The sequence below is a fragment of the Dermacentor albipictus genome, unplaced genomic scaffold (genome assembly GCF_038994185.2).
Source record: "Dermacentor albipictus isolate Rhodes 1998 colony unplaced genomic scaffold, USDA_Dalb.pri_finalv2 scaffold_12, whole genome shotgun sequence".
Taxonomy (NCBI): domain Eukaryota; kingdom Metazoa; phylum Arthropoda; class Arachnida; order Ixodida; family Ixodidae; genus Dermacentor; species Dermacentor albipictus.
In genome coordinates this window covers 315,193-330,490 of record NW_027225566.1, presented here as the reverse complement: position 1 = coordinate 330,490, position 15,298 = coordinate 315,193, and the positions used below count along the sequence as shown (strand labels likewise).

General features: G+C 46.5%; 1 protein-coding gene across 9 annotated transcripts in view; it reads right to left on the bottom strand.

Moving 5' to 3' along the window:
• The window catches only part of LOC139051497 (vinexin-like), a 647,850-nt gene that overhangs the window by 454,125 nt on the left and 178,427 nt on the right, over window positions 1–15,298 (bottom strand). The window contains exon 1 of one of the 9 annotated variants that reach the window (XM_070528477.1): window positions 7,729–8,001. The exons of the other annotated variants lie outside the window; for them this stretch is intronic. Within the exon in view, the coding sequence (XP_070384578.1) occupies window positions 7,729–7,996 (268 nt within the window). The 5' untranslated portion in view covers window positions 7,997–8,001. Of the gene's footprint in view, window positions 1–7,728; window positions 8,002–15,298 lie in introns of those variants that run through there. 9 annotated transcript variants of the gene reach the window in all.

The following is a 15,298-nucleotide window of genomic DNA, read 5'->3' as shown; positions in this document are numbered from 1 at the left end:
GCATTCCTAGAGCATTCCTTGATTCATCTCCTTCGAACTTCTTGCGACGGGCCGCAGCGTCCGAGTTGCTGCCGGCCCGTAATGACTCTAAGACTGTTAATTGACTCTCACTGTAAATAATGTAAACTGCCAAGTTTTTCATCCCGACGTCCTCCTCAACTCCTACAACGGCAACCGGCCGTTCTTGCATTTCGCCCCCATCCCCAAAATGGGGCATACCACAATTCACCTTCACTGACGTTCCCCTACGCGTACCCTTCCGCACGCTTCTCCGTGTTTTACTAGGTGTTTCTTTTTATGCGGAATACTTATAAAAAAAAATATGCCGCTCCAACTCACATGTTTGAATCCATGTGAAGCGAAGCTTCAGTAAAGCGGCTAATTAAATGCTTTACAACTAACGGTGATGCGTACAATTTTGTTTGCTTTCATCCCATGCAACGTGTAACCTCATGGGATGTTTATGTTTGCCCACCACAAAGGTCGCAACTTTATTATGACGCAATGTTTCTCAAAATTATTTTTACGCGCGGCATCGCTCACAAGCTATGCCGAAACGCAAGGCTCCCAATTCAGGCGGACGCACACTGTGAGACGTACGCGTATTAATGTCACGATGGACGAAGCCCATCTATGATGCCTGTCGAGGGTGGAATGGTGATGACAGGTGTGTGTGGACAGATGGGTACGACCCGTATAAAGAAACAGTTAGGGATTTAGTACGTATTGTGCCACGGTGCGACAAACCCATTGCGCAGAATTGGCCAAGAACGGGCGCATCCGCAGATGGCACATGTGGCTGAATCAAAGAAAGTAAATCAAGTAATCCCCGAAGTATAATTCACCAACCTGTTAACTAATGGGTGTGCTTAGAGGTACCTTTGAGCCGACATTATACGTTTAGATTTTATGTAGGAGTTCTTTTTTTTTACGCGAAGCAGAGGTGCGCATACTGGGTCAGCATATGATGTTTATGCAGTTTCTTTTGCTGCATTAAATATTTAAAAATTACCGGTAGCACATAGTACAATTCCAGCCCTTAATCTAAATTACTTAGTGAAGCGGCCATTACTCATGCGACAAAACAAAATGCTTAATTGAATAATTAACCTAATTACGATAATTATCTCAATTTATTTCTTTACGGCACATATTTCAAACTACGAACGACAGCTAGTGAGCATGCAAGGAATATCCACTTGGAACGAATTCTCAGGACTACACCAGTTCCAAGAGGATAATTATCAAAGTGTCCCATGAAATATGCATCGGGGTTCTAGTTACTTTTCTGTTTTAATGAATACAACAGCGATTTCTTTAAAAAAGTAAGCGAAACAAGAGCTCATTTTTACTGCAAATTTGACAGCGCATATTTCGAAACCGACGCCATGTTCAGAATTCGTTCAAGGTCGATATGTCTTGAATACTGACAAATTGTAGACTAAAATATGTAATAATGGAAAAATTAGGCACCCACCCAGTTGTAGCTATTCCAACAAGGGAAACCCATACGTGTTCCTCGAAAGAAAAGCCTCGCACTTGAAGAAAAATTCGTCCTGGTCCCGCACTTGATGAGTTTCCTTTGTAGCAATTGCTACGAACGGGTAGATGTCTCATTTTCCCTTCATTAATTACTTCTCCCCACCTTACGGGTTTCCGCACAACTATTACCTAGGGTTGAAATATGTGCCGTAATGTAATTAGTAAAATGTTAATTATTGAACTGTTCTTAATTAGTCGATTGCGCATGTTTATTTCTCGTGGCAGTAATGTAAGGCTCTTCAGGTAATCCAGTTCAATGATTAAAATTGAGCAACCTCCCACAGGAGATCTTTAAAATTTTGATGCAGCTAAAAATAAAAAATTACACCTTTAGAATAAGCCACAGCGCTGGTCGTTTCATTCAGCGAACATATAAACATTGCATACACATATTCACAAATATATCCGCCGAGATAGCGACTAACCAAACAGCAGCCAGGCAGCGAATCTAAACCCGGGAAAGTAGGCAAAGAAAGCTTCGCTTTAAAAACTAACGTATAATATGTTCCTGCCATGCTTGCAGATAGGCTACGTGCCTAGCCGGACATTAGCAGCAAGAAAAAAATCTACAACAAATTCGCTAATTACCTAAATGTGCTAGTTAACTTTTAATTACTAATTTTAGGCCACAGGTTGAAATTGCGAAATCGAAGCCTAGAAGTAGAGGAGTTATGAATGCTTAGCAGAGATCCTGCGGATGCTTTTGTCTCTGCGGCGAGACGTGAAGAAGGGCCAGCTAAGCACGTCTAAATAAAAGCTTGTACATGTGCTTCTTTTCTTTCTTTAATTCTTTCTTTTTGCATTTATTTAAATGACCCACTCAGTGGTGCTACCTAATATAGATTAATTTTTACTTTCTAGAAGAAGCGAGGAAGCGCTGAGATGGACGTTCAGACTGACATAACAAAGCAATTGAAAAACTGCACACACAACTAAAGTTGCGGCGTTGGGAACAACTACGCTCACTGTAGGCGGTCGAAGCGAGAGGAAGGAATATTTCCGTGGACAGAGCCTGTCTCCAAGAAAGCATTCGTGCATGTCGTAGATCACCAAATGTGACGGCTGAATGTGCTCTGACATGTGAGAAGCTGTACAGTCGATTCGGCTATACCATGCACGCACGAATCACTGTCGTATTTACATGCTCCGGAATGAATTAAGTACCAGTCTATAACGAAGTATGTCGCTTCACTGTCGCACACTTGAATTCATCGAGCATTAATTAGGAGCTGTAGAAGTAGAGTCTCCCCATCGCATCCCCCCTCGAGTGGTTTTCTGCACCCGAGAAACCCAAAGCTTTTTTCTGCGCATTCTGAGTTCCTTTGTGCGCCTGGCCGATATTGCTCTACCTTCCAATTTATTCCTTATGTTGGTTTAAACACCAGGTGTCAATATCTTTTTATACCACAGTTTCTTGGGTCGAATTCACAAAGCTTTTCGTTGAAGGTTTTGTTAATACTGACCCTTGTTTTTAACGTGTAGTTTATTCTAAATGTTTGTTAAAATTTATAAGAGTGTTTATTAGTTCAAACCATTTTAAACCTTTATGCCAAAGAAACAATGTCGAAAGATGGCAAGTGGGGCTAGTAGGTCGATGTTCAATATAGTACGAATCTAGAAGTGCAATAGCCGACGCTCACAAAAAAGAAGTGGGTACACAGCGGCATACAGGAGAAGCGCTCTCCTGTAGCAGTGTGTTTCTTCATCTGTTTGGCTAAGTTTTCTTTTTGTGTGTGCCTGCCGTTACGCCTATAACGTCATGCTATGAGCGGGCTCGAATTCAGTGTTTTTCTTTCGTAATACCCGTCTGTTAACCTTCAACCACCTTCGCTAATAATGTATTGTCGCTATTACCATTACATTGCTGGGACACTGACAACGCTTGTGGGACATTGAAAAAATAATAAGCCACGCTTGATTAAACCAAAAGTTAGGTTTCTGGCCCTCAACTATGAAAACACGAAGAACAGATGTCCTAGTCTGTCGCCTCAGAGTAGGACATACATATGGTATTCTAAGTTTTCTATTGACTGGTAATGAACCTCCAACCTACGGTATATGTGGTGAGAGGGTCACCGTCCTCCACGTCCTCATGGAGTGTCCGGAAGCCAAAAGCGAGAAAAGACAACAGTTTCCTATTGCATACCGCTATTGTGTTCCTCTCCATCCCGCAATGTTTCTTGGTAAAGAGCCCCTTTTCACCACCAAAGCTGTCCTAGGTTTCTTGAAAGATGTCGTCTTGCATGGTAATAGCAAAATAGTTTCGTAGCGCATCCTCTCTCCAGAGGATGCCGCTGTCCTTGTGTGGCACACGCCTTCAGGTCCTTGCGCTTCATGGGCTCTGTTAAGGCAGCAGTGCTTTTTGGAATTTTTTTGCTGTTTGTGAGCAATTTTAGTACATTCTAATTTATTCACAATGTATCTTTCGTGTCCTTGGCACGCTTCATAGTTATTGCGATAGTTTTATTGCGTGCAGCTTTTACGCACTTTACAGTGACCGTCTTTTAGGCCCGTTTACAGCTCTGTCACATCCATTGCTCATAATTTAGGGTTTCACTTTGAAGTAATTACCACTGGTCTGGCGTCCTTGGGCATACTTGGCCCTTGCGCCACAAAGCATGATATTCATCGAATTGCTTGGGGTTGTTCTTGCGAACAGTTTCTAATGAACAGCTTCTCGCAAAAAGGGAATACGAAATGCTTCGTGAATGCGGGCCCCGCGTTTCCGTTCAAGTTTATGATCACTTATTAGCTCTGTCAAAGTAGCTTACGGCTATCATATGCAATAACATTAGAGCTTTTGTTGACTTGCTGACTTTGGGGCGTAACTTGTTTACCTGATTCATTGGCCTTAAGATAAAAATAATATAAGAAGAGGGGGGGGATGGGGGATTTCCTGTTTCGCCGTATACTCTTAAGAGTGCACGCCACTCCGAGATCGCGAACACGACTCATGGCTGAACTGCTGCGCGTGTTCGAAGCAGAGCGCACTTTCAGACACCACTGAAGGCACAGGCTTGCGCTCGCAGCCCCACTTCTTCCCTATGCGGTACACAGACATCCATATATAGCGCGCCTGCTAAGAAAGAGCCGCCCGTATGTGTACGGGATACTCTTTGAGAAAGGGGGGGAGGGGCGGACTTGGCTTCAACGAACGGCTGCGGAAAGATTCGACACCTGCCACATGCATCGTCCGTAGTGCCGGGAAACACAATGGCCGACTGTCGCGTGTGATATACCAGCGACAGCACAACTCAAAATGTAGGCAGGGATGCGCGGGTGCCCGGCGAGTGCGCAGCAAGGCGCGGCGAAGGTCGTCGTTGCTCCCATATATCGGTCTCCACGTTAACACGATCGGAAATATAGGCACGGCCGTCTGCATTGGATGCCGGTTGCAGCATACATATGCCGGTGTGGCGCTATGTCGCAGCGCATTGGCGACTTTCGGCCACTGGAGCGTGATACAATCTCGACCGGGTGAGATGGGTCTTCACAGCAGGAATCAGCAAAAAACGACGAAGCCGGGCACAATGAGGATGAAAAAGAGCAGTATTCACTTCATTGGTACTTGAATGTGACTCTCGTCCGAGTCTCGAGCGGTCTTTTATAACACGGGGGTATCATCATCATTAGCAGCCTGGTTACGCCCACTGCAGGGCAAAGGCCTCTCCCATACTTCTTCAACTACCCCGGCCATGTACTAATTGTGGCAATGTTGTCTCTCCAAACTTCTAATCTCATCCGCCCACCTAACTTTCTGCCCGCCCCTGCTACGCCACCCTTCTCTAATCCAGTCCGTAACCCTTAATGACCATCGGTTATCTTCCCTCCTCATTACATGTCCTGCCCATGCCCATTTCTTTGTCTTGATTTCAACTAAAATTTCATTAACTCGCGTTGGTTCCTTCACCCAACCTGCTCTTTTCTTATCCCTTAACGTTACACCCATCATTCTTCTTTCCAGAGCTCGTTGCGTCGTCCTCAATTTCAGCAGAACTCTTTCCGTAAGCCTCCAGGTTTCTGCCCCGCACATGTGTACTGGTAAGACAGAGGCCTTAAATAACCCCTGGCGGTCTTGTGGTCGTCGCCGCCTTCTTCCGGAGCCTGTGGAAGTAGTAGTGCTTTCGCCATCCATCCTTTTGTGTCAGCTTGTGGAGAGCGGGGGAGGGGGGGGGGCGCCTTTTTGCCCTTTGGTTTGTGCTTCTATCCTCTTCTGTTAGCTCGGGGAAAAGCGCGACTTCGTCTTGACCTCCGGTTTTTTCTTCTATCCTTTTGGGTCAGTTCAGGTAAAAGCGTGTTAACGACACGCTTTTCGGAGAAAAGCGTGTCGTTAACACGCTTTTACCTGAACTTCGTTAATTCGGAGAAGAGGGCAATTGTGTTGACGTGCAGAAGCCCGTCTGAATGCCTCTCACACCTGACAGGCCGATCATAACAGGGCCGGGTACGATGGAGACCGTTCTGAGTTTCGCTCGATGTGCGCTTCCGTATCGGAAACGTTGGGCTGGAATTTAAGCTCTTCGGTTGGTAGGCGCGGCTGCGTTGTCTAAAGACGCTGCACGCCGCATACGACATGCACGTTTATCGCGCGTTCCTCGTTGTGCGAACGCACTACCAATAAAAACGCACTGGGAAGCGATTCCGCTTACATGATGGTGACGATGATTGGTATCCCCTTCGAAACGGGGTGCTGACAAGCAGTCACCTATAGCCTCCTTGAGCCAATCAAGTAGGAAACTAACCCCGACGAGGTATACTAACCCTGGCAAGGGCGAAATCTGGCGGCTCTCGTTATACGAAATACGTGGCACGCTACATGCCTGCAGTGTGCATAAACATATAGTCGCCCGGTACAAATAAAGCGAATCAGGAGAATCCCGAACAACCGAACTCTATGCAATATGAGCGCAAAAAACACAAACAGCGACTGTTATTCGGCGTTTGCGCTGTCCTTCTGGGTCTTTTTGCGTCCATCTTTTGTACGCTTTCTCTTCCGTATCACGAGTACGACCAATCGCACTCAAGAAAATTTTGTCAAAGACAAGCTTCTCACTGTCCGTTACGGAAAGCAGCTCTATATATAGAAATAATGGCTGTAACGAAATACAAGCTCAGAAAAATGACATCGTTAACGCGTGCTGGTTTCGAATTCACAAGCGCTGTGACGCACTGTCTCACTCGCTCAATCAGCCGAACGAGTGAACAGGTACCCGCGCCTTTTTTTTCCCGACCTCTTCAAGAAAGTAACTTAATTCATTTCTTTTACGTTCGTATATATATATATATATATATATATATATATATATATATATATATATATATATATATATATATATATATATATATATATATATGCATGCACGTTGGCACAAGACACCACCACCACGACAGCAACTACAATGGTGATGTGTATACTCGCTGAAGCAGTTTCATGCGTCAACCACGGGCAAATGTGAAAACCGTGCAAAGAACGTATATGCGGCTCCCACGCAGACACCTCCTGTATCAACGGCAAATATGTATGTACTGCGCAGTGCCAATCAAGCTAACCATGGTTAAACTCCCGGTATTTTGTTCTCCGTCTTCCCTACTACTTCACCAACAGCAGCAATGATACTGCGCAAACATTCGACTGTGTCTAGCAAGCCCGGGGGTAATGGGACAGTTGTCTAATAATTGAATTATCTTCATCATTGGCTCCAGCGCAGCTAGACTCTCTTAGTTAACGAGATTGACCGGTCAACTTGATTGGTAACAGGGAGAAAAAAACTACAATAGAAGGTCTTCTTGAATGATACCGGCCCATATTTCACACGTAGCTCTTGTTTACGCATCTATTCCGAAACAACAATAAAAAGCGATAAGGTGACCACAACGCCTGAGAAAGCGACGGACATGCTTCAGCAAGACGCTAATTCTGCAGCTTCAGCTGAACTCAGCCACTGAGCGTCGGTCGATGCCGTGCAACTGTATGCGGGCCGTGCTCGCGAGCTACAAAGCGCGCAACATTCGTGGCCGCCAGCGAGAACCAAACCGAGGTCTTGACGCAGTTTCGACATCAACCACTCATTTACCAGGGCCCCAAGCCAAAGAGCTCTCTGGTGGCGACGTCGAGTTGGTCTGGCGATGTGGAGCGCACACATACCCGTCGCGACAGCATCCCGACCGCAACAAGTCGTCACTTACGTTGCTTTAAGGGGGCTGGCGGCGAGGCAGCCTGGGTCGAGGTAGCGCACTCTGCTTGCTGTAGCGCGGGGCGATGACGGCTGCGACGAGGCACGCTGGCAAACGGGGAGGACGCTCGCTCGCGTGCCGCGCGTTTTTCCCCACGCAGCGTCCCCCGCCACCTTGCTGCGAGCGCCCTCTCGGTGAGCACGGCACATCCGGCGCGGCGTTTATACGTTACACACTGCGCGACGAAGGCGAAGTCGTGTAGAGGTCTGTCTGCGGCCATTGCGGCCGCACCAGGCATCCGCCTATTGTTGTTGTCGAGAGCGCGCGGGGCGGTCACTCGCGCGACGGCAGGAAGCGGCTCCTCCGGAAGCCCCGCTTGCGCACACTTCGAAGGCTCGTGAGCAAGCCGGCGGATTACGACGCGCGCGAGACGAGATGCGGCGCGTCAGGCCTCCCGTTGCGTCAACACGAGCGGGACGTGCTTAGCCCTGCTTAATTGTGTGCGTCGCGTTGTGCGCATTCGAGCACTCTTCGGAGTGTCTCTCTGCAAAAAAGTTTACACAGCCCAACTCAACGTATTAGTCTTGTTACGCACCAAGTTCTTCATACGTAGCCACCGCACAACATGATATGAGCAGCAGAGAGACAGAATTCGTCGCTGCAACATTCTAAAGTGGGTAATTTTCCGACGATAAACTCCCACGAATTATAATTAACATGTTTGCCGTGGACTCACCATCCCATTTTACCGTTGTGCAATCGGAGACGCATTAATTAAACGGGGGGATCCTTAGGAATTTCGATCACCCCATGTCTTGCTTTTATAACCACTTAAATGTCGGTACGGGTGTGCTTGTACAGCGGTAGCCCCCACCGAAAGGCAACGACTGAAGAACAATAGAATCTGGTGAGAACTTGTTCGCAGCATAGTTGGACGCCATAGGCTCTAAGTCACCGCGGTAGGTAAAATAAATATTGACAGTGACCTTTCAAGATAACGTGGCCCGGCGACATATCAGACTATGACTTCAAATCGTGGGTTTATCAGGTGGCGATGATTCATTGAGGCTCTTCCACTCAAAATTCTGAGAAGTTGTTCAACAAACAGTTTTTAGGACATAAGTCATTCGTCCTTCTAGAGACGGCGCTAAAGGATGATAAATAAATTGTGCCGAACGCTTATTGGACGCAACTTGTCCAATCAGTTGAAGCTTTTGGAGCTTTGAACGCCTGTTTGCATTTCGCACCGCGGACATCAGCATAACCAAATCATTTTACTTCCACCTGTTTCTTACCGATCTGCACAGGGGAGCTGCAGAAAAAGCTGCTATCGACAACTTGGCTAAGCCGCAGCGCCTACTCGATTTGAATGACAGTAGGAGCAGCTACAACACGAGCTGCTGCTTTGGCATACAAACAAATTGCAAGCATACAAGCGCATGTGATGGGCATATAAACGAAGTTGCATGTCGCTGGTGCGAGAAACGTAGAGTTGTTTTTGAAATAAATGATACACAGGTGTTGAAAAACAAACAAATAACAGGCAAAGTATAAAAGACAACCACTTTCTAGGCTCTATAACTATTTCGGATCGCACGGTAGGTACGCGTGAGCAGCTCAAGATTGATGACGTGACAAGAGATTAAAGTGTAAATTTGAAACGTTTTTCTCGCAGGTGTACCGAGCAAACCTAAGCAGACCTTATTCGATAATGTTTTTCTTTTCGTCGAGTTGAGCTTGGCTGCGTATGCAGTTCACATTTCTTCGTGTTGCTGATTTTTAAAATGACACAGCCGATATTTATACATCCTGCGTACTTTGATTATTCCACTCTGCTTAAACGATTCTGCATCTAGTGCATCTCAGAATACATTAAATACTGCTCTAATAAATTTATTTCCGTAGCAAAAGAATCCGCTGCAGACATGTATATCACACCGTTTCCAACACTAATTATCAATAACTAGAATGGGAATAAAAGAAGGAACTGCGCAATAAGAGTTAAATATATTTTGAAAATAAATTTCGCGCTAATACGATGAACGTTATACATGATGTGTTTTGTTTTGTTTTGTTTTACGTTATAAGCCAATGCGCAAAACGCCGACAATGCCGCCTGTCGCCAAGGCTGCGAAGCGTAGGCGGGCTCGGCCGAGTACTGTACCCATCAGCGCCTATATGCGCGGGCTGTCCTGTTTCCGTTTTCGATTGTGATTGAACGCTTCTGTCAGCCTTTAGCGATGTCTTGAAGCAACTGTTGCGTAGTTGTGTGCTTTAACACACACGAAACTTGTCAGGCACACAGTTTCTGGTGCTGCTTCGCGAGCAAGAGCGACGGCGGCGGTGTATAGCGGCTGCTCGACGGAGAAGATAAGCAATTGCGCTTTGCTTACTGCAGTTTTAGAGCGATCACTTTGTTTTTATTTTTTGCTTGATGTCGCTGAGCCTGTAGTGAGCGCTTCCACCATTAAACTGAGATTAGATTGTAGCGTTTTACGTGCCAAAACCACGGTCTGACAATGAGGCACGCCGTAGAGGGGGACTCCAGAAATTTGGAATACCAACGTGCACCTAAATCTAAGTATACGGGTGTTTTCGCTTTCCGCCCCCTCAAAATGCAGCCGCCATAGCCGGGATTCGATCCCGTGGCCTCGTACTTAGCAACCCAACACCATAACCACTAAGCAACCATGGCGGGTCGTTTAAACTTGGTCGCCTCATACACAGTCCAGAAGGTACAATAAACATTAGGTTGTTACTGATGAGGCGCGATGCTCCCTTTGAGATAGAAAAAAAAAGATGCGAAAAGCTAAGCCAGAGAATACGGAGCGAAGCTGTGAAGCGTTCGTTGTGTTTAGACGCTTTGAACAAAGGGCTGCGTGTTAAAAGGCAGGTGATGGCGCCTTCATAAAAGCGTCATGCAATCACCCGCGCTTTGCACGGAATCCTCTGTTGCTCTACCCATCGATGACACTGAAATGCGACCTGCGGCGTAGAACGTTCGGTATAAGTTTGTCTCAGCTATCTGTATGTTGACTGTACAATGTGGCGTCTGTGAGCATTAAATGCTTTTCAGAGGGCATTCAACTTCGTTTTGAATGCCTCTCGATATCACTTCGCGGTAATGGAAAACGCCTGAACTTCGAAGCCCTGATGTCTCCAACTAATGCATATTCAGTTTACCCCAGTTCTGTCGTGCGTTGTAGTCAATTCTGAAAACTTCATGTTTCTATTTTCTGTGTTATTTTCTTGCTAGTGGTTCTAGCTAGTGTTTGTTCCCTTTTTCTTCTTTTGCATGATATGGTTCAATATCTGTTCATGTTACTTCACTGTGGTTGTCTCAGGTTTGAAAATGATTTCAATGAAGCACGTGGTTTACAAGAAATATTTAATGCCACGCTTTGTATTTGCTTTCAAGCTAATAATGCTGTGTCTACGTACTATTTCAAGTAAATAAAAAGCGCTGACTTGGCTATTCAGACTCGGGGCACAACAACAGGCGACACAACATGCGGTTTAATTCTGCACTTGGGTGTGAGGGTCATACTAGCAAAAACGGTGGTGACACTAGAAAATAACATACTATATAAAAGCAATATGCAGTGACCAAGGATCAGCTGTGATCTCACTCGCGTGCTCCCGTGAAATCATCGAAATGGTCTGCATGTTTAGCAATCATGCATGCTGTGCAGACAGAGGTAAGACGCAAGCATGAAAACAATCAACCCTTCATTATTGCCGGAGTCATATTATATGTGCCGTTTTTCTCAACGTCATCGCGCTGGTTTGCAAGCTTTACCACCGCTGGCTTCTCACGTGGCCGCGCCTGTACGAAGCATTCGCAGGCGCGACGGCGCTCCGTCAATTAACCTACCATAAAAGTACACGGCATGTAAACCAAGCACGTGTGTACACAAAGAGCGTTGGCTCACGGGCCAACAAATCAAGCCATTAGCGTCCGGGGCGTTATAATGAAAGCGGCGTACTGGCGATGAGCTCCACTTCGTAGCCAAGCTTGTTGATGCTGATCTGCGGCAAACACTTAGTGCGTAAGGAGACAATAATGTCGTCCCAGACTGCCGTGAAGTCGGACGCGTGTCCACTATTGTACACTGCGGTTTCCTAGCGCACACAGACACCGCAGAAGTAATTATCTGGGACGCGCACAAGCGGCAAATCGCACGCGCACACTCCAGTCGTGCCTGCAGTTTCCGGGACGAGGCCCACTTGCGGTTCCAATGGCCGCTGCTACGCGGCTTTCAGTGGCGCCCCCTTATAGGCGCATGCGCATGGCCCATACATATATTTCTTTGTATGTAAGACAGCTATTAGCTCAGCGAACGTGGCATCTGTTCAGAGGAATTGTTTGGTGAGACGGACATACCTTGCCGCTAATAACGCAAGTTTTGGAGGACCAGTTAAGAAAAATTCGTTAATCATATTTTTTATCAGAACCTCGGGGGTAGTTGTTTATGTAGCGAAATTGGAAGCAGTCGCATTTTAATGCATACGCATTTTCTTTATTGTTGAAGGTGGCACGTAATTCGAGATATCTATAACCAAATTCCAACGCTCAATCCATGCAATATAGAATCGGAGCTCGCCCAGAGCACGCAGTATGCGGAAAAGTTTGAACGATGACATTTCGCGGCAGCCACATATCACGCGGAGTATCAGCAAGGTAAATATACCTGGTAGCGAAGCTTTCATAGGAACCCATGCATTCAAAACATGGCTGTCCGTCAGTGGTTCATGGGGTGCCTCGATGTCCTCCTCGCCCGCCGCTCCGAACGGAGCGGCGGGCGAGGAGGACATCGAGGCACCCTAGTGCTTCCTGGGGCTTAGCGCCAGCTGTATGTGGTGGGAGCACTTCCGGCGGAAGAAAAAATAATGTGACGCCATGTCCGTTAAAAGTGAAAGTGACGTCATTTTGTTTTCGAAGGCGCGAAATTTGTTTTGTTGGCCTGCCTTTGGAGCTATATATTCAAATTCCCCGCCATTGGACTTGATGGGCGTTTCGAGTTTTCAACGCGGAAAGCGATGCAGGAAAAGGCCAGCCGTACGGTTGTCGAAATCGTGCCCCTGCACAGAACATACTTTCTTTGGAGGCCGACGAAAGCTTTAGGTGTAGAGTGCTGATCCTATTGTCGGATGCCAAGCCCGTCGGCCAGTGCAGTCGCACGAAAACAACTACACAATTATCTGGCGGTCGTAACTCACTACTTTTGACTGAACAGATTAAGAAGCGATGAAGCTACCCGCGTCACCAAATTCAGACAAACTTCGACAAGCAAGAAAGCACAAACTGTGAGGGGGGCGTATTTCAACAGGTGAACTTTACGAGTGCGCCTTTCTGCCCATTTCAAGGCGTGCATTGCATCGCGAGTGATAGTGGCGTCAACGCCCCGTGTAATGATGGGCGCTGAAAAGAAATGCATTTATTATTAATAATAAAACTAAATAAACTTGTATTTTCTTAACCCGTCACCAATATATAAAATTGACCAGGAATTTTATTTTAGTCGAATGAGTCTAACTGTGTCTCACTTGAATTAAACAAACGCTTTTTTCTTTCCCAATGTTTGTTCCCTCCAAACATAGTCGCGCTTCATACGCTGCTCCCATAACCTCCCCTTGCTGATGTCGGTGACAATCTGTACTGAACCGCTTTTTGCCCGAAGCTCCGCGACCTATTTGGATCGACCTTGGTATCAGTACCGGCGGCGATGCGCTGTAATTCACACGTCCGTTGCGCTTTCCGTCACGGGACGTTTCTGTCTGACGAGGTAGCGGGCCGGCCTTTCCTGCGCGCTCGGTTTCCACATTGCATGATAAAAAAAAAAAAATGGAGATGGATTAAGATATGAGTGGCCTCGAATTAGATTGATAAGTAAAATCGTAATATTAGACTTTTCAAGTTTACGTTAATAGCGTGGCACAGTATATATATCTAAGTCGCCTAGCAACTGATTTGAAAGACCTTGCTTTCGGCCCTTAAAAAATTTAATAGATCTGTATAGCTAACAAAAAAAAAACACTAATCGTTTTAAAGTGTGGCGCTGTATCCGTAGATAAAATTTTGTAATTTCAAATTGTTGGCGTGGACTATATTGATGGCGTACATTCCATAAAATTACAGTCCCCCCCAAAAAAAAAGAAAAAAAAGAAAAAAAAGAAAGAATAACTAAGGGGGAATCGTGCCGTTGCGTCAGGTACCGGCATAAAAGCTCGACAAAGACAAAATTCAGAAGCCCTCTTGGTGCTTGTCGCTTCAATAAAATAAGCGCTATAAGCTTCCACGCGCTGCATATGTTCTCTGTGGTATATATACCCTTCAGCGTAATTTTTTTATTACATCTTTGCATGCTTCTGTAATTAGAGCGACATGCCTGTTTTTTTTTTCTGTTCCTGCTTGTTACGTTCTGTTCCTACTTGTGCACTATATGCCTTGCTTTACTTTAGTCTTTATGGCCTACGTGTCATCTTGCTGAATTACCTTCTCCATACCTTCAACTTCCATTTCTATGCCCTCCTTACTAAAGAGTAGGCGGGCCTTGCGGCCCTCTTGGTGGCAGTTGCCAGCCTGTTCCTTCTCCATTTATTTTTCTGTGTGTATGTATGCTTTCATATTAAATACTACTGATAATAAGCTCCTACAAATGCAACTTTTTCGGTCCACCGATCCTTCAGCGATTGTCATGCAATTCGCGAAATTTCAGGACTGGCCACAGCTACCATGTTTAGCTCGCTACAAGTAGCATCATGATCGCATGCGCGTATGTGGGGAAGAAGTTGCTTCAGTTCCTCGAAGAACTGCAACAACGCATATAGCGCATTTTTCTCCAGCACGTTTACGCTCCTTTTACTGCGCGTGATACGATGTATACGTGTACGGCGTTGATACAAACTCCCCGCATCCCCTCCCCACAGCCCGCGAAATTGTCCTTTCCTTTTTTTTGCTTTTACTTTTGCTTACTTTGCTTTTACTCGTGTTTATTTTTTTAAGGATCAAAGTGTACTTTCCTGGCAGCTCAAAGACCTACTTCTGAGAGAACAATTCGCACGTCCGCGACAATTGTTCATGCCGCCTTACAATGGCACCCTCCTCACGATCCTTGTTTCTTTCTGTTACGCAGAGAAGAAACAAAGAGTTGAGTGGCGCAGAGACGCGCTGCAGTTCCGCTTGTTCCGGGGCATCCTGAGGGCGTCCACCCAAGGTCGCGGTGCCTCGTCAGCGGGGAACCGACCGTGCGTGCACGCGGTGCTCTTATGCCCCAACCACTGGCACGCGCCGGAAAGCTTCGGCGCGCGCCGAAGGGTCAAATGCGTCAAAGCGTCGGCCGGAAATGCGGCGAAGCGGAACGTCGCGCAGCGATTATGTCTACTGCCGATGCTAGAAGTTTGCCGACGCGCGGCGAAGCGGCGCCGGCGTGCACCAATGAGAGGCTGCGACGAGTCGCAGGCGTCAACCAATCGGAGGCTGCGCAGCCTCCGGCTACTAGGCCTGCAATGGCCGACCATGCGGAGGGCGCCGGCACCAACGATCGTCCGAGTTCTTTGGACGCATGACGCGCGCGACAGT